Source organism: Mastigoproctus giganteus, chromosome 2 (assembly GCF_048544385.1).
Source record: "Mastigoproctus giganteus isolate SK-2022 chromosome 2, ASM4854438v1, whole genome shotgun sequence".
Lineage (NCBI taxonomy): Eukaryota > Metazoa > Arthropoda > Arachnida > Uropygi > Thelyphonidae > Mastigoproctus > Mastigoproctus giganteus.
Window position 1 is genome coordinate 257253004 of NC_143576.1, and position 22850 is coordinate 257275853.

Genomic DNA, 22850 nt, shown 5'->3' on the forward strand with positions numbered 1-22850 from the left:
ATGATTAAAGCTCAGTAATGCATCGGAATGCCTCTTTAGCCCCTACTTTTGAAAATCCTGGGTCTTCTCCTGATTCTATTGGAATATATCCAACCTTTAAAAAAAACCTGTTTCCTTTATTTTTAAAGGTAAATAAATTTTAAATCGCTAATAAATGTCAAAACGTTTTACGAGTTATAAACGAGGCTAAATGGAGTCCGACAACTTTTAATGGAAAAAACAAAGTTTACAATAACTAAATAAACTTAAAATAAAAACTAACAAATGTAAAGTTGACATTTTTGCAATAGTTGACATTGCCTTCAGTGATTACAGTAGCCTCGAGTGCAGGTATTCTTGAGAACATAATGTGCCTCTTCAACTCCATTCTTAGCAGCATATTTGATCAGTTCATGGGCTTCTCTATACAAAGAAAGAGAAATTACATAAATGACATTTTTTTAAAGAAATATGTACACTGTCCTACCAAAATATTAGAAACCACATAAAAGGTCAAATCTGTGTTGTTCTGGAACTTAGGGAGTGCTTGAAATTTATGAAAAATTTAAAGAGGGCTCAAGGTATAAACATTTGGGAAACAGCCAAAAAGAAAAAAAAAAAAAAAAAATCCAGATGGAGCTTGTTCCAAAAATCGACTACTTGCTGGCTGAAACTAAAATTCAGCACATCTATTCTGCAACCATCCTTCCTCAATATGACTTTATACCCTCTCGTGTGTAGTCTGAATGATGACAAGTGGGAGTGGAAATGATATAAAGTATAAAACAGCAAACGGAAATGATGTGGATAAAGAGCACATTTCAATTGATGAAGTCAGAATAGACGGCTACTCCAGAAATGCTCGTCCAAAGAATCCTGAACATTTTCCACCCGAAAAAATGTGGTCATGCAGATAGTACTCTTCTTGGTTTGATCCAAGTAAGTTCATCGTAGTCGGGACGATCCATACCAGCGATGGATAACGTTTTCCGAAGTGTGGGCCAAAAGTAAGCTGAAATATTTAGAAAATTTTTACGTGTCCTAGGGGCTTAAAACTAACTACAATTAGTAGTCTTTATTGATGTTATAAATAAAAACCATATGCATGTGGTATATTTTCCTATGCATTCCATCGCTAATCCATACAATACATTACCCAACACGCATCAACAAGGATGATTTCACCTGTGGCTGTGAGGCAAAATATTACGAGGAAGAAGTTGGCTAAACCAAACGTCTCCATCTCAAAATCCGTTCGATAATACAGAAAGTATCTGTATAGAATGAAATGAAAGTAATAGAAGAACATAATGGTTATTTCAATCAGTTTTCTTTCTCCCCTCCCCAAATTCTAATCTTAAATGTGATTTTGAGACCAGCAAAGGTGGATCACCTTTGCTGGTTTCACAATAATTATAATCACCGTTCTTCCATACTATGTAGAAAAGGGCTGAATTAAAATCTTGTCGATGATGCAAGAAACCTTCATGGGCTTTCTTCACTGTGGCCGAGTTAGTGCTGGACGAGAGGAGCATAGTTTTTCTCCCAGAAAAACGTTTTTTTTTTTGCTTTCTGTCTAGTAAACAGGCAAACCGTAGCACACAACATTTACACTGATTAGCTCTTTCTTTAGGTACATACATCTACATGTAATAGCCATTAGAATTGATCTCGTGACTGAGGAGGCCACTGCAGTAGGCTGAACTCACTCCTGTTCCTAGAACAAGTTCTTACATTTCTATTCTTGTGACATGGCACATTATCTTGTTGGGAGCAACCATTCGAAAATACATGCAGTGCAGCCATGAAGGGATGCGCCTGGTAGAAAACAATTTACAAATAATTTATGTCATTTAAATGTCACTCCATTAGTATCGAGAGAGTTCAATGTACATCACAAAAACTCCCCACACCATTACAATGTTGACATCTGACAGGATGGATCCATAGACTCATGCTGCTTTGCCATATTCTGATCAATCAAATAGAAACAGCAGGAACAAGGATTCATCAAACGAGTCAATGTTTTTCTAGCTCTCCACTGTACAGCTCTGGTGCTCCTGAGCCCACTACAATACAAAAAAATGCTGACAGAAGTAGTCGAAGTATCGAAGTCAACGACCCGGTTCAGCCGTTGACTGTGATACCTCAACCGTTATAATGTACAACGAGCTGTACGTTGTGAAATGGCTCTTTGGTTGCCGTTGTTGTGCAGGTTGTTATTTGACTGACTGTAGCCTTTCTGCTACCCTGCACAAATCTTATCAGTCTCCATTGGCTTCTCGCATCAACGAACTGTTTCCCAACGCAGGTTTGGTGCTGGCCAGATGTTATTTGGTTATTTGATCATCGCTCTCGATACGCTTGAGGCAGTCGTACGTGAAAACTCAATTGGCCTCCAGGTTAACCATAGTAAATCAGTTTAAATGGCATTTACTAAGAGACAAATAGGAGGCTATTCAGAGTCAAATCCCATAAAGAGCTTGGTCTCATCTAGCATGAGAATCTCACACATCTCCAGCACTTTAAGAGACAAAAGTCAAAATACTAGCAGCACTATGGAACATCAAACAGAAACTTACCAGTATTAACAACGTTAAAATAATCGTGCAGTATACTCAACGGTGCACCCCATTGTGCATGAATGAATCTGTAATCTGGTCGTCGCCCCATCTAGTCATCTGGCAAAATTCCTCAACATCGAATGCTAGATCCGATGGCTCGGAACTCAACAAACCATCTCGAAGTCTCTGGTGCTTGATCAGTTGCAAATCATCTCATGGAGATTGTTGCTGCTAGAAAGGTCACTACCCTGTCACAACTCATAACGAGAGAGATTAATGTCCCAGACATCTTCAGATTTCTGACAGACCCTCAAGCAGAAAGAAGGAAACACTATAGCCGTAACACCCAATAGCGCTCTAAGCTCAATAATCTCGACTACCTCGAACACTTCCTCCCAGTCAATACAGTCCCTCTTGCAAAATGCCCTGCTTGGATGTCAAAAAAACTGTGCAACTACAAAAAATAAAGAGCTCAAGCCTTGTCACAAACGTTCCAACTCATCCAGTTCTAATGACAGCCTATCATTGAAATTTTCTTTTATATTGGTTAACTGTAGTGCGAATGTATGTGTTATACACTGAAAGGACGGAATTCATGGACACCTGGGGAGCAACGCGACGCTGTCACCCCTCTTGGCTACTGGACAAACTCACGGTAATTCGATGCCAGTATGGATAAAAGTCGTGAGTTAGCCGACTTTGAAAGAGGGATGATAGTGGGTTCCCGACGCATACGTCACTCTATCGTGAAGGTGGTACAGAAATTGCACTGTTCCCGTTCGAAAGTATCAAGAGTATATCGGGAACGCCCCATTTTCGGAATAACATCTCATCGTAGATAGTGCTGTGGGTGGAGAAAAGTGGTGGATGAACGTAGCTGTCGACATCTGAAAAGTAGAGGACCACCCTCCCCCCCCCCAGGTCCTCTACTTTTCACTGTTTTCATAAATGATCTTCCTTCTTTCATCTTCACCTCCAATGTTCAAGTTTCTCTCTATGCAGATGATCTTAAGATCTACTTAGCAGTGAAGGAAACTGCCAATTCTCAACAGCTTCAATGCGCCCTCGATAAATTCTCTCTGTGGCCATCTCCGAATATCTTGTCTACTAACCCTTCAAATTGCAAAGTTATCTCTTTCTCATCCTGTAGATTTCCAGAACTAATAAATACGGAGTACACTATTAACTCTGTGATCATCAAAAGGTGTGACCAAGTTAACGACTTTGGGACTCTCTTCTTCAGCAACGCTAAATTTGATGCCTATGTCCTTAAAATCACCAGCAAAGCATTCAAAACACTGGGATTTATCAAACGGAACACCTACAAGTTCAAAAACTGCAGATATGCTGTCATCCTTTATAAAACTATTGTTCTGCTAATCCTTGAATTCAGTTCATACATCTGGAATCCTCACACCAAGACTTTAATTAACAAAATTGAAGCAGCCCAAAAAAAATTTTATCCGTTACCTTATGTTCCGTAATCCTCTATTTTATCATCACTCAGTGTACCATGAATCACTGTGTGGTTACTTTCATCTGAGGTCCCTGTGAACTAGAAGAGTTCTTGCTGACATCACCCTTCTAGCCAAAGTAATCACTGGAACTTATGAAGCATCTGATATCATTAGCAAAATCAACTTCAATGCTCCTTGTAGACAAATAAGGAACCTTATACTGTTTCGCCTTGACTCTGCGACCACTGACTTTATGAAGTCCAGTCCACTGAACAGAATCAGCAAATCGGCAAATGACTCTCTCATTGACTTTTTTTGACAACTCCCAATCAGTGATGAACTCCATCCACAAGTTTGACTCTTCTCTTAAACTGCAAAGTGACTAGCTCTCATCTAATTATTGTATTATTATTATTTGTTTTACTATTTTCTATTCTCCAATTAAATTATTATTTGTTTTACCGGTAACTTAACTTAATGCAATCTTCTTCTGTACATATGATTTTAATGCTTGAATCTATATCAATGTTTATCTTATTGTTATCAACTCTGTTCATTGTTCTGCTCTCAGCTACACTGTTAATGGTTGCCTGTTGTGTGTCTTGTTATTAATAAAAATAAAAGTAAAATAAACCCACACACAAACCATGGTGCTTACCCTGGCTTGACATCAGTCATATAACCTTGCATATGTCCAACAGCAAGGTTGTACGCAGAGTGTGGATGACCCTGATCAGCAGCTTTCCTGGAAGAGGAAAATTAGTTTTGTTATACATGTGGAGATAGACAATTTTTAGTAACGCAGCATTGTGATTATTATGGCAGTAGTATTCATAATGCTGCCTAAACCTCCATGATCAAACATACCATGTCTGTTTAATCATGGAGATCTTCAATGACAAACATGTAAATAAAGGGGATCACGTGGTCTATGACATTTGTTCGGGTAAGCAGTGTGATCTCATTAATCATTTAACCAGTGGAAAAGCGTCTGAAAAACATCAGTTAATAAACACAACTGTTTCCGAAAATGTAAAGTGACGCATGGTTGGTTGTAAGATTTTGGGCGCATTAGCAACTTAGACCTTATTGCGCTTTACACTGAACTGAATTATGACATCCTACCAAATTATTATTATTATTATTATAATTAGCCATATGGTGCAAGGAAGCCTGAGGCTTATGCTGCACCAGCCAAAAAAAAATTCCCGAGTTACCTTGAGAGAGAGAGAGAGAGAGAAGCAGAAGAGAATCACTAAGAAAGAGAAGAATGATGATATCCAGCTCAGGACCCTGGGTGTTCCAAGCCCATACTCACAAGATGTGAGCCACCGTGTTGGGCCACCTTTTGCACGGATAACAGCCGCTATTTGCCTAGGCATTGACTCCACTAAATGGACAGTAGGAATCTGCAGCCATGCTGCCTGCAAGGCTTTCCTGAGTGTCGGAAAAGAGGACGATTGCATGCCTATGCCTTATTTCCCATTCAAAAACATCCACAGGTGTTAAATTCAATGAGTTCAGGAAAACGTGGAAGCCAATCAAGATCGGTGATTGATATCTTTACTATGTTCCTCCTCGAACCATTCGTGCACAGTGCAGGCCCAATGACACAACGTATTATCGTCTTGGGAGATCCCGTTTCTCTCAGGGGAGAAAAAGTTCGACATTAGCATTAGCATTACTTGAGGTATATGATGCAAGAAAGCAAGCTTATACAGCATCAGCCAAAAAAAAACAAAAAAACTTCCCATTTCACCCATCCAGTCACTCCAAATGTTTGTCTAGTTCAGCCTTAAATTTATTTAAGCTATCAACTTCCACAAGAACAGATGGAAGTCTGTTCCAGCGATCAACTACCCGCTGGCTAAAGGCAAACTTCCGCACTTCTATTTTACAACTGCCTTTCCTCAATTTGAATCTATTTCCCGTCAGGTTCTTAACCTTAGCAAGCGGAAGTACCCAGTCAGCATTGAGCCTGCTCAAACCATTCAAGGCCTCGTACACCTCGATCAGATCACCTCAGAGGTGCCTAATCTCCAAATGCTGCAACTGACAAAATTTAAGCCTCTCCTGGTAAGACAACCCCTTTGTTCCTCTCACCAGTCTTGTTGCCCTTCTTTGTACTCGTTCTAGCAATTCTACATCCTTCCTAAAATGAGGCCTCCTGACTTGTATGCAGTACTCAAGGTGTGGCCTAACCATTGTCTTATACAAAGGGACAATCACCTTGTCTCTGCTAACAAAATTCCTATATATCTTTGACAAAACTCCATGACCTACCCTGGCAGCCGTCTGCACTGCTCAGAGAACATATCTGACTGCACAATAACCCCATTAGCATTAGCATTAGTTGAGGCATATGATGCAAGAAAGCAAGCTTATACAGCGTCAGCCATCTTGGGTTACTGCCCATATGGAGTACTTTGCATTTGTGAATGTTAAACTTCAGTTGTCACTTCTCAACCCAACTTTCCTAGATCTTGTTGCAGTAGCATACTGTCCTTACTGTCATTAAGATTTTAATGACTTAAGATCCTTAATCACGGAACTTAAAAGATGAGTACTGGTAAATAAGCCTTTGCTAAAAAATTTATTTTTTTACAGGAATAAGTTATATTCATGGGTAGTGAGGCTGACAGCCTGGGGAAGTTGAAAAGTCAGTAGGATAATTACCTACGTGAAGAGGGACATCCAAAAGTAGTTTATTTTCTCTTTTGTTATTTTTTGGCTGGTGCAGTGCAAGTATGTGGCTAAGACGAACATTGTTATTTTTATTACCTGAATTTTCTGGGCCATAAGATGCCCATGTTTTAGAAAGAGATTATTGTATATATTTCGCTTCATTCGACCTGTTGGTGTCAAATCGTGATTTGGTGCTGTCTTCTATTTTCTGTTTCCTGTGAATGAATGCTTTAAAACGTTTGTTAAATGAGAAGTCCAATGCCTGCAGTTGGCTAAGATCTGCTGGAATTACAGATACCCTCCGTGTTTAAGTCCTCGTCGGTAGCACAGTTGATAAGATCGCCGTCCTCCCCACACCGTGTGGAAAAGACCTGAGTTCGAATCCCGTCGATGAAGGGAGGAATTTTTATGGGTCCTTTTCACAACGTGGCTGAGTAAGTCGGTCTCAGGCGAGGCTGGCATGTTTTTTTCCTCCTGTCGGGTTTTCCTTCCAGCAAAACAGAAAACCGATCTCAGAACACACACAATATACGCGGAGCAATATGGCCTTAGTCGCTGATGCCCCTAAAATCCAACAACAATAATCTGTCTTTAATTTAACAATTCCCTTTTTTGTTGCTTTGGTTTTATGCGCTCTGAATTGATCACATACTAAAAGAACCAGCTTTTCCAAAGAGCAAACCTGGACATTTTGACAATACTTTCCTTAGCCACTGCAAGGGATAAAATGATCCCTGCATACACTTATGTACACTGGTGTGCAAAACTTAAGGACCAACACTATTTCTACAAGTTACAACCACAAAATCAAACGAAACAGCCTGTGGCGATTTGCATAACTGTGACCGTTCAGTAGAAAGTGGTGCACATGCAAAAATTTGAATCGTGATGAGAGGGCTCACAAAAACAGTTAAAAGCAGCAGTTCGGCAGTTATGTGCAAATTACCGAATGGTGAGCACGATTGGTTTTATACAGTGCTACAGACAACGAAATAACCAATAGAAAACATCTGGATGACTTTATCCAGGGTCGAATAATTGGGAAGCTCGAAGAAGGTCAAAATGCCAGGAGTGTGGCTGCAGAGTGCAGTATCGCCCATAGCATCGTCTCAGGTGCGTGGTCGGCCTTCAGAACGACAAGTACAGGTGTTCGAAGGACCAGTGATGGTCGTCCACGAAAAACAACGTCAAAACAACGCTATATACTCCTACAGGCCAAGAGGGACCGACACCAGACATTGGGATCCACATTGCAAACCAGCTGCACAGGACGCAGGATATACCGGTTTACTGCGGCCAGGCAACTCCGCAGCGTACTGTTTGCCCGACGGCCAGTACGCTGCGTCCCTTTAACACCTGCTCATCGGAGACACCGTTTACACTGGTGCATCAAACACAAGGGCTGGACAGCAGCGCAATGGAGTAAGGTACTCTTTACCAATGAGAATAGATTCAGTCTCAGCAGCGATTCTGTACGTCAGCTAATCTGGCGAGAGGTTGGCACACGGTATCACCCCGCAAACATTACTGAAAAGGATCGATATGGCAGTCGAGGTATTCTCGTCTGGGGAAGCGTTATCTTGGATGGACGTACACAACTCCAGATACTGGGAGGCGGTACTGTAACCAGTGAACGCTACTGTACTGAGGTAATCCTTCCCCATGTGCGTCTCTTCCGAGGTGCCATTGGCCCCGAGTTCGTGCTTATGGATGATAACGCCACACCCCATCGTACTGCAGCTGTTGATATGCTTGACATAGGAATGGACGATGTTACCGCAAGAACTTATCAACAACATTGTTCTAAGTATGGACAGGCGGTGCAAAGCCTGCATCGAGATTAGGGGTGGCCATATCTCCTACTGAGAACCACCTCTTCCCAGTGTTCCATCTTTAGCAGTGATGCATCTGTATCATGGCAGCCAGTGCTAAGTCCCTCTGTACCGTTGTTGTGTCGGTGTTGTTTTCTTCATCATGTCTGTACCTCACGAGGTTCCTTTGGTATGCTTTTTTCCATATCCAGGCCACTCCTATGAGAAGCTACAGGTGAAACCCTGACTGGTCCTTAAGTTTTGCACACCAGTGTACCTTCGGGACATGAAAACGGAATTTTAGCAACATTTTCAAAAAAAAACAAAAAGAGAATATTTTTTCCGAAAAACATGATAGAAAATATTCTTTCTGGCATAATTTCCAGAAAGAATATCATTATAGCATATTAATGAAGAATTTTTTGTTTTGTATATTTTTTTGTTTATTTTTCGCCTTGCACAAACCTGTAAACAATTTATACAATAAAACAATACAATACAATATAATACAATTGTATATAATGTAATACAATATAATACAATTTATATAATTAAACAATTAACATAAAAAGACATACCCACTGAATTATTCGTTAATTTTCTCCAATGCCCTTTCTATAAATTACATACCTGAACCAATGGAATGCCATTGTATGATTCTTTTCAACGCCGGTACCTGAAAGGGATAATTTTAATACTTGAATTTATATTTCTTTGTTTAATTTTTAATTCGTTAATAAAATATTTATTTTATTTTATAACAGAAGATTACTGATGCTTGATAGAGGACTTTTTCCAGTAAATAAATAATTTATTTTCATACTTATTTTCAATAATTATTATATTAATTACAGTCATAATGACTGATGGTAATAATAAGACTTAGTTTTCAGCAAAAACATAGAACTTCCTTGCATTATATGGCTAATATGACTAATGCTGAGAGAGCGATAAAAGGGAATCACCAAGAAAGAGAAGAATGATGATATCCAGCTCAAGACCAGAGTCCTGAGCTGGATATCATCATTCTTCTCTTTCTTAGTGATTCCCTTTTATCTCTCTCTCTCTCTCTCTCTCTCTCTCTCTCTCTCTCTCTCTCTCTCTCAGGGTAACTTAGAATTTTTTTTTTTTTTGGCTGGCGCAACATAAGCCTCAGGCTTTCTTGCACCATCGGGAATCAGTCTCATCTGATAAAACGAATGATTAGTGTCCTTGGGCGCCTAAACGGCCTCAATCTATCTCAAACTTTAAATGGATGAGAAGTCTGGTTTGTTTATCTCGAAGCCCGGACGAAAGGAAATGAATGCCCAGTGGGCCACGTTTGGTAAGCAGAATTGGCGTTGTGGGATGAACCAAAAGCCAGGTTATGGCGCCCGATGCGGGACCCCATATTGATCAGAACATTACCATATAATGTGTTATACTTTAGATTGCCTAATGGAGTTGACCGTCCCTGTGGAAGTACTTTTAGATAAAATATGTGGCAAAAAGTGAATGTACAATGTTCAGTAGAGCCAATTGTCTGAGAAGGTTCTTGATTAAACTGATTGCTCTCTTTTTAACTTAGAGAAGGAATACTGTTCCCGGAACAGTACAGGAAGAACAGTATCCTACTCCGCTCGACAAAATTAACAGAACAAAATGTTTTTCATGAATATTCATGAGAAATAGCAATGCATTCTTCGTTGTCTCCAGATGAAATAACGGGACTCCTATGTTATTGTGAATAGTTTCGCCTAAAACACTGTTCACTTAAATCAGATCGAATGCCCTTGAGTGTTGTATTACACGCCGACAGCCAACTCCTCGATCACGTGGTGTGCTAAGGTCTGTGTTGGTAGAAGGATGGGATTTGTTGCCACAGAATCTTATAGACACTCTTATTCCTAACATGGTCACCGCTGTCAGTCTTCTTTAGCCATTGAAGGGATCATACGCTGTATTAATGTCATGTGACCATATTTTAGAGCATCTTATATCGACTTCTGTAATGCTACCGGTTTGGCAATTCTTATACAACACTCCTTATACAACTACTATAAATGTCCTTTATACCTGTCCGAAGTTCCTTGTTGTCTCCTCATTTCATTGTTATGCTATGATACACGACCATACCAAATTCTGTCCCATTTCATCGCAAGCTGCACGAGTTACACCACGTTTTCTACGTGTTCAGTTAATTTTGTCGAGCAGTGTATAATAAAGATACTTAAGATAAATTCCGACATGCATTGCTCTGCCATTAATATGCGTATCTACAAAAAAACTTTATTCACAGGAAAACTAATAACGTGTGCTGAAACCTTTCACCATATGGCTAATAATAATAATAATAACAGCCTTTACGACAGCCTCTAGTCTCCATGGAATATTCTCTACCAGATTTTGTAGATCTCCTCTATTTTCTGTCATTCGGCCTTCAATCTGGCGACCGCTTCATCTCTGGTTTTTTGTACAATCGCTCTTCGCACGCATCCGAAAATCCAATTAGTCTGAAAGGGTCTCTGCAGGATTTAACAGGGCTCTGGACTCGCCGTCCAATTTTTCCACGCTCATGCTCTAAAACCAATCCATCGCAAATTGATGTCAAGGAGTGACCGCATATTAAATTGTAGGTCATTGTAGTTAAGACCATGGGCGGAACGTTGGGAAGGAAGGGGACATAGTACAAGCTGGCCTGGTAAGATGCTCCGTGACTGAATATTATGGTGGGAGCTTGGAACTGGAATTGAGGCTATCTTCGCGGAAAAGGCAGGATAGTACACTGAGGCCCATGATCGTGAGACTACTTTGTGTCATGTTTGTAAACTGCATGTATTTTGTGGTTTGTTGGTTAGTTTGTTTGTAGGGATGAGAAACCATCCTGGGAGAGTAATGCTACACCATCACCAATGTTTCTTCCAAAGTATTTGAGTGACATATGAATGGAACCGTGCCCGTTTGAAGGGTAATTAAATACGTACTGAGACTTCACTTTTGTCTTTAAATGAGATACAGCGAATTTCATTGTTCTCAGTACTTTCGATGACAGTGAAACTCCATGTTGGTCAGTAGGGACGTCGAAAGCCAGCACAAACAGCGTCCAGGTCAAGGGCATTTTGAAATGGGGAGGAGGGAGAAGTTGTCTCCATTTTTTTTGTTTCTACCTCTCCCAAAATCTTTGGAAGTGGCAGGAACGAAACCATAAATACCCTCTGGACAATTCTGTGGGTAATTTTTCTCTTAAGAAGAACAAGTGAATACTGATATTAAAGGATTTTTTCTCGATTTTTGTTTTTTTTTCCTGATAGGAGAAACGATACATTTTTGAGCTTACCTTTGAGAAATTTATGCCCAATCAGGTGCTGTGCAGGTGCGTGTCCCATGTGGGCGTAAACATGAGTCACATGGAAATGAAGAAAGTCGAAATAGAAATAGGTGCCATACAGCAGTCCAAGCACGAAACATACAGCGATAACCTGAGATAAAATTAATAAACATTAAAAGATTGAAAGTAACGAATTACATTGGCCATTTAACTTAATACATGAAATTAATGAATAACACCATCTTATTAATGTCTGATTCAGCTTCAAAAAAAGCTTTAAAGTATTTTGTGTCGTCTTGTGCAGCATTTCTCTGAAAACGACCGTCTTAATTTAGTTAGTGCTGGAATTAATTAGTATTTCATGCTCATGTTATAAATTAATTAGAAGACAAAAGTTCTATTTAATGAAAGGCGTTGGTAGGCATTTCCGGGATGAAATGCCATGCTACCCTCGTCCCGTCGATGACGGGTGGAATTTTTATGATCTTTTTCACAAGATGGCTGAGTTAGTCGGTCTCAGGCGATGTAGCGTGGTTTTTTCTCCCGGAAACCCTTTTGTCCAGTAAACAGAAAATCGACTTCAGAACGCGCAATTTAAGGACAATGTACGCTGAGCAATATGGCTTTGGTTGCTTATGCTCCATAATAACCCTGATACAATACAACTGTATTGATATTTATTCTACGTTGCGTATACTTTTTTTTAAAATCTCTTTTTCATCTCTTCACAAGCGACACCACATTTAAGAATCTTATACAGCAATACATGCGAAGCATGGACGGATTATCTAAAGTTAACAACACTGTATTAAAACTACGTTTAAACTACGAATTTCTTTTTTACATACAAATTATTTGCGTACACACTATATGGAAAGAAAGAAATAATAATTGCCGGATTCCTATTTGTCCAATCTTAATCAAATTTGGAATGGCTTCACAAATATTTTTAAAAGACACAAATATAAAATTTCATGATAATCCACCTAATGAAAATAGAGTTGTCACCTGCGGACAGACAGACGGACGGACAGCGTAAAGACAATAGACACTTAGCGTATGTATATATATATTATACACTGGTGTGCAAAATTTAAGGACCAGTCAGGTTTTCACCTGTAGCTTCTCATAGGAGTGGTCTGGATATGGGAAAAGCATACCAAAGAAATCTCGTGAGGTACAGAAATGATGAAGGAAACAACATCGACACAACAACAGAAACAAAACGGTACAGAGAGACTTTATTCAAAAATGGCAGCATAGCAGTGGCTGCCATGGTACAGATGCATCACTGCCAAAGATGGAACAAAGGGAAGAAGTGGTCCTCAGTAGGAGATATGGCCACCCTAATGTCGATGCAGGCTTTGCACCGCCTGTCCATACTTAGAACAATGTTGTTGATAAGTTCTTGCGGTAACATCGTCCATTCCTCTGTCAGCGCCATCTTCAGCTGGTAAACATTTTATGGTGGGTGTGAACGTGCCGCTAGGCGTCTCCCCAGAGCGTCCCATATGTGTTCGATGGGATTTAGATCGACGCAACGGGCAGGCCAATCCATACGAACATTGTCCTCACTTTCCAAAAGCATATCAACAGCTGCAGTGCGATGGGGTGTGGCGTTATCATCCATAAACACGAACTCGGAGCCAATGGCACCTCGGAAGAGACGCACATGGGGAAAGGATTACCTCAGTACAGTAACGTTCACTGGTTACGGTACCGCCTCACAGTATCTGGAGTTGTGTACGTCCATCCAAGATAACGCTTCCCCAGACGAGAACACCTGGACTGCCATATCGATCCCTTTCAGTGGCTTTGCACCGCCTGTGATACCGTTTACCAACCTCTCGCCAGATTAACTTACGTCCAGAATCGCTGCTGAGACTGAATCTACTCTCATCAGTAAAGAATATCTTAAGTAAAGATTTTGTGGTTGTAACCTTTAGAAATAGTGGTGGTTCTTAAGTTTTGCACACCAGTGTATGTGAAAGTGCCTAAAAGCACATCAAAATGGCGACTGTACTGCATCAGCATTCCTTCTGTGGTAATGTTGCCAACCATTTTTCGTTGCAGTGTATGTATCAGTAAAGCTATTGCGTTCGAAACTATGTATGAATTATTTACACTCTCGTTTTCTTATTTGAACCGTTACCATAGAAATAGTCGGACGACAGCTCTACCACATTTCCCCATTAAGAGATTGACAAAGTTTCTCGTCTGTGAAGTACGGCATGCCAACGGTTGGATTCCGTGTTTCTCCCTGTCCAGAGGGCATTCATGGAAATCAGGTTAACTATCCTTCGAGCGTGTTTATTAGGTCGTTCCCATGGCAACGAGGGCAATCGTCACGTGATTCGTTCATCGCAAATGACTGACTTCGACTACTGTTCACAGTGTACAGTGTCCGTGATTTCGTTGCAGAGGGAAGTTTGAAGAACATTTTTCTATAAATTATATTATAAAAATACACGGGGTGGAAAAAATAATGGAAACACCAGTGATAAGAGTTACAGGTATGCATTAATGTGGTATTGCACCATCCTTTTGCTTATAAAAGAGCTTGCATTCTACGTGTATATATTTATATAAATCTTTAACTGTTTTTAAAGGAATATTAGACCATTCTTCATGGAAGAACGTTTCAAAATCCTTTATTATTTATTATTAATAGCTACATGGTGCAAGGAACCTGAGGCTTGTTCTGCACCAGCCAAAAAAAAAAAAAAAAAAAATTCCCAAGTTACCCTGAGAGAGAGAGAGAGAGAGAGAGTCGAAGGGTGTCACCGAGAAAAAGAAGAATGATGATATCCAGCTCAGGACCCTGGGTGTGCCAAGCCTATACTCACCAGATATGAGCCCCGGGGGGTATTAGTGAAGAAGGTAGAGGAAATTTGCTTCTCACTCTCCTCTCTGCTCACAGTGATTCAATAACGTTTAAGTTTGGAGATCTGGGGACCATGGGAGTTACTTAGCCCCAGTTTTGCTCCTCAAACCAACATTGAACACATCTGGCTGTGTGTATTGAATCATTATTATCTTCATTGGCAATAATTCGCCTGTTCAGGGTGATCACAGGACCTAAAGAATACCAAGATGCTGCCGTACCATTGTTGAGTTTCCTCCATGTCTGACGGTTGGCACAAGACAGTCAGGATGATGCGTTTCCTTTGGCATTCGCCAAACGTAAACTCTTCCTGATGTTGGAAAAAGCGTGAAAGATATGGCTTGGCAATAGCGGCTGTGCCATAAATTCCAATTTTATGAAGTTCTCGCCCAACTCGGGGCCAGATTTACATATACAGCTTAGGGTCTCACATTACAAGGTGCCTCGGTCCATCTTAAGAAAATCCTTTTTAATATTTTCAGAGGTGAACTGTAAGAGAGAAGGGCCTAATATATGTTATAGCTTAGGGCCACAACAAGTTTAAATCCGGCCCTGGCCCAACTTTTTTGCTAGAAACTGAATTGCTGAAACTCACATTAATTTCTGCAGTTATTTTTGAGGTAGAAGTTTTATGTTTTCTGTCTTACAGTCTTTTTCTGTGTTTGCGGTCTCTGTTCATCCTATCAGATTTTGTTTTTCCATACTTGCTGTATGCAGACATCACTTTCAATACAGTTGCCTTGGTGCGTGTCTGCTGTACAGTCTCATCAGCTTCTCTTCAAGTTCTTGCAAAGTCTATTTCAGTAGATCTTCACGTAGCTTACAGAGGGTTATAGACTGAAAAAAGGAATTCCAACAACTTGAATAATAAGTTATTATTATTCAAGTTGTTGGAATTATCAAGGGTAAGAAGAAAATAATCTGGAATGAACTTGTTAATATATGACAGAAACGATGAGACATGTTGCTGACTGGGCAGGTTACTAGAAAGTTTTTCCCAAATGTTACTTATCTAATGGACAAAGGAAGAAGGTTGTTGTTGTTATTGGAGTTTCTGGCGCAAGGGCTACTTTGGCCATATTGCGCCGAGGAAGAAGGAAATGGTTCTCTATATCCATGCAGATGTCGAATCTCATCACTGGACACGGATGGCTAAACGATAAATTGCACACATTCGAAAAACATCATACTAACCTCTATTCTTGAGGACAACGTGAAGATTGGCAATATGTTTTACTCACTGTGACATTTATGAGGACTTGAGAATTCCCTTAAAAAATTGTGTTAGAGCTTTTCGCCTGGATGGGAACATCACGTTGTGGAAAACGGAGATTACTCCACCATCCAGAACTTTGCTTCTCTTGTTTTTTGAAATACGTCGATCTAATGGGCAAACACCGATTGCTTCCATCTCATTTTTTTCCCTCACCACTGCACTGTTTGTGTTATACTGTATGCTGAGTGCAAATATGTTCTGTTTACTGATGTAACCGTATTAGTTTAGTTTTATTTTTATTTTTAGAACTGAGGGGATTTACCTAATGTAACATGTCTGTAAATTGCATGTATTCTATGGTCGGCTTTCCTGTTTTTTGTTGAATGAAAAATCCAAGCTTCTGGGCTTGGATTTTTTATTCAACAAAATCTTAAAAAAATCTTAATCAGATTTGAAACCAGGCCTTTTCGATACGATGTGGAATGATAGAGATCGTAACTAACCCTGAGCTTGCTAATCCTGTAGGATAATAATTCAAATATATTAATGCACAAGTGTATTAATATTAGTAGTCTCCTCTATTTCTTCCAAATCTTGGACTCTTATGACCAAAGCTCCCATTTACAAACTATAGTATTGGAGAGGGGGATATAATAACGCCTACATTTGATAGAGTAATAAACGGAGACTGTTCATCAAAGAACACAAATCGGACGTAGCCAACACCAGAATAACAAAATTAGAACCTGCCCTCCACTCATGGACAGAAGAGTTCAGTTGGAATTTTTCCAAAACCTTAATTTTAGCAACGGATAAATTCAATAATATGAGATTAAATAAAGAAGCATTTATAATTGGGATAATAGAAAATACAAACAGAAACAAGGGGATGGAAACAGATCACAATCAGGTCTACCTATTCAAAAATATTGAACGAATTAAAAAAGAAATCAAGTACAAATTCAATCCGTTAAATCCCAATCAATACCTCAATAGATCCCAAAGAATAATCCTGAGGCAATATTGAGTCTAATTCTCAACCCAGGAGCAAGCCCACTTAGTTTCCAAAATGCGGCCAAGGCAATATCCCTAGAACTTGAAGATCTTTACCTAACCGTTCTTAATTCAAAGTAATCAGTATTCAATACCAATAGTTAATCCTGATTAATTTTAGACAATCATATAAAATATTATACCTGAGCCGCTAGTACCCAGTCAAATATATATTGACTGGGTACTAGGGGACATAGGGACCATATCAGAAATCACATATTTGAAAAATAGTTTTCAAAGACCCTTCACGACAGACTGTCTTTGATACTCCGCGTTAACTTCTGTATAGGAATAAGTAATCTCATATTATTTTGTAAACTTCGTAATTCTGACATTGATTATCCTCAAATCTGAACGATTGTTGGATGGAACGTTCCACGCAGATTGAACAGACCTTACTTCCACAAAAAAAAAATGGACGTAGCACTCTTGGCAAGCACTTCTTAACATGATAAAATCATTTCAGTATCTAAATTTTGATCTTACAGTGCTGCTCAAATAGAAAAATCGGCTCTTTTCTTTAAAGCTACACCTTGAGGACACTTATTAATTCTACTGCGGAGAGAAAAAAAAAGGCTTTAGTCATTGTTTTTTTACTTTGGAAATAAGTACAGGGTGATTATTATTTCATCATACTATTCTTGTCGTATTTTCCGAAGCTTAAAATTTTTATTACTGTACTAACATCATTACCCTGTATAGAAACGTTTGGAAATTTGGATGGCAACTTGAATACTCTTCAGTTGACATGAAGAAGATGGCAGCGTACAGCATTGTTCAAAAAGAAAAAAGTTATTTGTTAAGAAATACTACGGAATTGAGGATTCAGTTGTTTCTGTTCAAAGAAGATAGAAAAACAATTCAGCTTGCGTGATGGAGCAACAAACCAAAGAGTGTTGAAGTTAGTGGATCAATTTCAGAGAACAGGCAGTGTTTTAGATGAAAGAAAGTTCATGCAGAGGTCAACTATCATTAAGAATGGCAGAGAGGGTTGATGAAGCTCGGGATTATCTTGCTGCGAAGCCCAAGGAAGAGTGGTAAACGTTCACAACAAATGAGGATGTCTCAAATGAGAATTTGACGAGACTGCTCTGTTTTGGAAAAAAATGCCGTATCGAACATACATTGCTAAAGGGGAAAACACAATGCCAGGTTTCAAGGCATCAAAAAATAGGGACACACTCTTGCTTGGGGCTAATGCAGCGGGAGATTACAGATTAAAACCACTGCTTGGTTTTAATAGAATAAAGATTCGATTCTATTCTATGCTCGCGTACCATTCTGGAAATCCTTGTGCATTTAAGGGCATCAATAAAGCCATCCTACCCGTGCATTTCCGATCAAACCCGAGAGCATGGATAACAATATCTCTCTTTGAGGATTGGTTTAAATGCTGCCTCAGTCCCTAGGTTGAAAAATATTGTAAAAACAACGACGTCCCTTTAGATATTGCTTCTATTAGATAATGTTCCTGGACATCCTACGTATCTAGATGATTTCAATTCGAACGTGAGAGTCATGTTGTTTAAATGTCGCATTGAAGAAAATATGCCCACGGCAGGTAAAAGGCTTCGAAGGATTTCAAAAAGACGAATCAAATGAAGAGGTTACAGATAAGATTGTAAAGGTTCCAAAGCTACTTCAGTTGGAGGTTGATGCCAAAGACATGGAGGAGTTAATAGAGGAAGAAGAGAGTGAATTATCTAACGAATAATATATTGACTTGCAGGCAGCAATAGTGATAGAAGAAAATGCTGACGAAGCTCAAGTTGAACCAATTGAGGAGCCGAGACGCTTCATCGCCAGAGAGAGCGATGGCATTTCGTGAAATTGCATCGGCAATGGCGAGGTTTGAAAAGATGGATCCTGACAGCAAACGATTCTTAAAAGTTAACAGAGGGGTGAATGATATGCTTGCTCGCTACAAAAAAATCTACGATGAAAAGAAAAAAGCCACCGTCCAGTCATCCATTAATATGTTCTTTCGTAAGGTTGAGCAGCCGACCCCTGCTAAATCTCCACAGCCCTCAACCTTCGCAGCGACGTACTTATCAGCTGAAGACATCGATTTTGACAACGATGTTCGAGAGGTAAAACTTACTGACGTTATGCCTGTCTCCTCTCTTTTTTTGTAATTTTATAATTTTGAATTTTTTTTAAATTGCACACCTTTGTAATTTTTCCTGCGCATAAGATAAAAAATTGAATAAATACAATAAATAATTCTATTTACATGTTCGTCAAATATTTCTTCTTTGATTCAATCAATTCAGCGAGCACAGTTGCGAGTGCTGCACAACCATGGGAGAAATTACGACTTAGGTAGCGTTCCTGTAACTTCCAACTTCCATTGGTCACTCAGACTAAGCTTCTGGGTGCCATCATTGACAGTAATCTTTGTTTTCTTCCACATCACAAACTTAATGATAAAAATCAGGGGATTTTCTGGGGCTTTGATGAGAGTATCACGCACCGACTGGGAACTCTCAAGGAAAACTTTGCAACTCTATTATAATGCAGCCTTTCCTCCTATGGTAACTATGCATCTGGTGCATGGTTTCATAGAGTGGGAATTCAGATACGGAAAAAACTTGCCTTGCTTCAGAGAACTAATGTGTGCTATTATCTATGCTGAAAACATGCAGATCTGTTTCTATGGTGGCTCTGCAGGTTACAGCTGGCCAAGTACTTCTAGATCTTTATGTGGCTTACAGGGGTCTTTGTTACGGTATCAAAAAGAGGATACTTACTGAATTTTTTGGGCATAACTTTAAATTTACAGATGGATGTTAAAAAAGAACGATCTCGTTGCTGGAATGAACGTGTGAACATCGGCAGACCCGTTGGGATACTACTACAGCCGGGCTGGTGACGAGAACATTTATTCCTTAGGATTCCTTTCTTATTAATAAGAAGCAAAATTGTTGGTTTTTCTCTTGATATCTATTCGTCTTACATCATAACGGAGCATGGATCCTTGAACCAGAAACGTTTTCTGTTCAGACTTTCCAGAACAGACTTATGCAGCTGTGGAGGAAGCGAGAACTGGGAGCACGTATTGTCCATTGTCCTTTGTATGACGACTTTTTAGGGTGGAATTAAGATCTTCAATAAACAGATCGTCACCGAACAGTTTTGCTCCCGGCAATGAATATCTACTCATTCAGGATGCCGACTCTTATCGGTCTTTGCAGACTTTCGCCAGGAACACTTTCCAGCATAGGCGTGCTTTTCTGGTCAACACAAATGACACTGGTATAAGTAACGAGGTGTAATAAAGTTACTTTGTATTATAAGCTTTAAATGGATTTTACCTCTTGTAAATGTCTGCGCGGTAGCACAGTGGTATCATCACCGTCCTCCCTACACGGGGTGGTAAAGGCCCGGGTTCGAATCCAGTCGATGATGCGAGGAACTTTAATGGGCTTTTTTCACTCCGTGACTGAGGTAGTCGGTCTCAGGCGTAGATAGCAAGGTTTTTTCCCCCAGAAACGAAACTGGTTTTTCGTCCAGCAAACAGACAAATCGACCATAGAACACAGCAATTAACAAACATAAGACACAGCACGGCAGATGAATTTAATTATTCGGGTGGCCTAAATATAATAGTTTTACCTCTTGTAAATAACTATATTTCATGATTTTATCTTACCTTTTGTACCCATGCACTCAATTCAACTGCCAGGTTAGGTGTATAAAGGATGTAAGCGTTTATGGTTGTGCAATTGATGGCTATGTATTCACAATTTGTATAAAGGTAAGGTACACTGCTGAAATCAAATTTAGCTTTTGATTCAGCACTCATTTTGTTAGTAGTCATTTTGTATCTATTTGTAAATTTTGATAAAGTTGTAAATAACAATGTCAATAATGTTAAATTTAAAAATAAAATTGTTAACTTTTTTAATTTTTTAAGTTAACTTTAAAATGTTCAGGTAATAGTACATTGTAATTTTGTCCTGTATTTTGGGGATTAAGTATTGGATGCTGATAACTATGTCATTGTTAGTGCTAAATGTGGAGATTTCGTTATTGTTAAATAGATTTTATTTATTTGTGAAACAAGGAGGAGTTCAACTAACGTTCTAGGAGCCGCCCTATCCTAAAACATACTTATTTTTTCCCCAGGGGCTCACATCTGGTGAGTATGGGCTTGGCACACCCAGGGTCCTGAGCTGGATATTATCATTCTTCTCTTTCTTGGTGATTCCCTTCTACTTCTGACTCTCTCTCTCAGGTTAACTCGGGAATTGTTTTTTGGCTGGTGCAGCATAAGCCCCAGGCTTCCTTGCACCATATGGCTAATAATAATAATAATATATCCTAACAAAATTCAGCCCGGGCTGCCACTAACACCACATCGAAAAAACGGCGTGTTGAGTTTACCACGGTATTCAATTACGCTCTTGGAGCTAGAACTTGACGTTATAAACAAATATTTTGGACTCTACAAAATCCACACTTTACTGTTGACGCTCCATTACTGGCACAAAAGGTCATTGCGTGGTGTGCACTCTCTCTCTCTGTATTTGGAGTGTTTGTCGATCGAAACATTACAAGTAATGACTAACTTATTGTCACTGGGGTGCCTTTTTTGTATGGCTATGGAATTGACGTGAATGACAACTGGTTGCAACAGGATAGTGCAAACACCCATACTGCAGGAGTTGTTCTGGACTTCTGGATGAAAGTTTTCACAACAGGGTTTCTTCTAACAGCTATCCTGAGGTGTATTTGCGAAGTACTGGCGTGGCCTCCGATGTCACCTGATTTAACCATGTGATTTTTATCTCTCGGGTTATCTCAAATACTGAACATTTCAGAAGAATCCACAAACCATTCCTGCCTGAAGAAAGCGATGGAATATGAATTTTGTTTTCTGTGTCAGAGGCAACATTGGACTATGTTCTTGGTAATTTCACAAAATATGACACATTATTGATAAGGTTACTAAAGTTTGGAAATTCATGCCACAACATGTTGCGACATGAATTGCCAACTCGGCTGAATATAGTTCAAGCGTTAATTTATGTTTCTAAACAATATTTTACGTTCTTCGGATGAATACAAAAAAATTTCCCAGTACTCTTTTTTTTTACTGTAAATAACTGTTTTTTCTTTATCATGTGTTAAACCACTAACATAACTCCTTAAACCCCTGTTATTGGTGTTGCATTAGCCATCAATGCGTACTATTACTGATTGCAATTTATGTATAGCCTTTCTTCCATTAAATTGACAGTTACTCTTCAATCTAGAACTAAATAATTTTACTCATTTTATTTTTTATACGACGCCTACCTCTATTGTAATGATAATCCAGTGATCTGCTTTCTTCTTTCGTGCAAGAACTACTTTTCCTCCGTACGGCAGTTCGTCATCGTAGTCCTCCCCGATCGGCGTATATTTCACTTTTTCGCAAGCACGCTTACGCTTACGGAGTTCAGGCATTTGTTTCTGTCCGCTTCATGTGAAATTTAGAATAATAAGCAAAAGGGATTCACTATTTGGTACCGATTTCGTTGATCATGCGTCGTAGCCATGGCAGCAACTCAACAATTATGCGTACAAGTGTTAAAGGTCGTAACGATTACACCGCTCCAGTGACACGCATTTATAATCATAATATATGCATGGGTTGTTTCACAGTTTGTCTATTGGTAATGTCAAATAAGTCTGGACCTCTGCCACAGAAGAAAAATTAATTGGATTGAGTCATCCACTTTAGTAACAAGTTTAATGAATTTTTCCAGCTGGTGCTTCACCGCCTTCTGAAAAAACGGGTTGATTTAAAAAAAAAAAAAAAAATTCAATCAATTTCAGTGTTGTTTTTAATCTGCCTATTTTTTCACCCAATCAATTTCAGTGTTGTTTAATCTGCCTATTTTTCATCC

General features: G+C 39.3%; 1 protein-coding gene across 1 annotated transcript; it reads right to left on the minus strand.

The window, feature by feature from the left end:
- Positions 1-294: 294 nt before the first annotated feature.
- LOC150090407 (uncharacterized) lies at positions 295-22408 on the minus strand. Its single transcript, XM_090369106.1, has 5 exons — positions 22258-22408; positions 11813-11954; positions 9127-9172; positions 4659-4745; positions 295-402 (listed from the first exon to the last, which is right to left on the minus strand). The coding sequence occupies exons 1-5, from the start codon at positions 22405-22407 to the stop codon at positions 303-305; spliced, it is 525 nt and encodes a 174-aa protein (XP_090225232.1). The 5' UTR covers position 22408; the 3' UTR covers positions 295-302.
- Positions 22409-22850: the final 442 nt, after the last annotated feature.

Bases quoted from the DNA above. Each gene is read 5' to 3' on its own strand.
- LOC150090407 (XM_090369106.1), bottom strand. From the start codon at position 22,407: ATGCCTGAACTCCGTAAGCGTAAGCGTGCTTGCGAAAAAGTGAAATAT. The intron at 9,173-11,812 runs GTAAGCTCAAAA...TATCCCTTTCAG, and splicing joins TGGGCATAAATTTCTCAAAG to GTACCGGCGTTGAAAAGAAT. The intron at 403-4,658 runs GTAAGCACCATG...TTCTTTGTATAG, and splicing joins ATGACTGATGTCAAGCCAGG to AGAAGCCCATGAACTGATCA.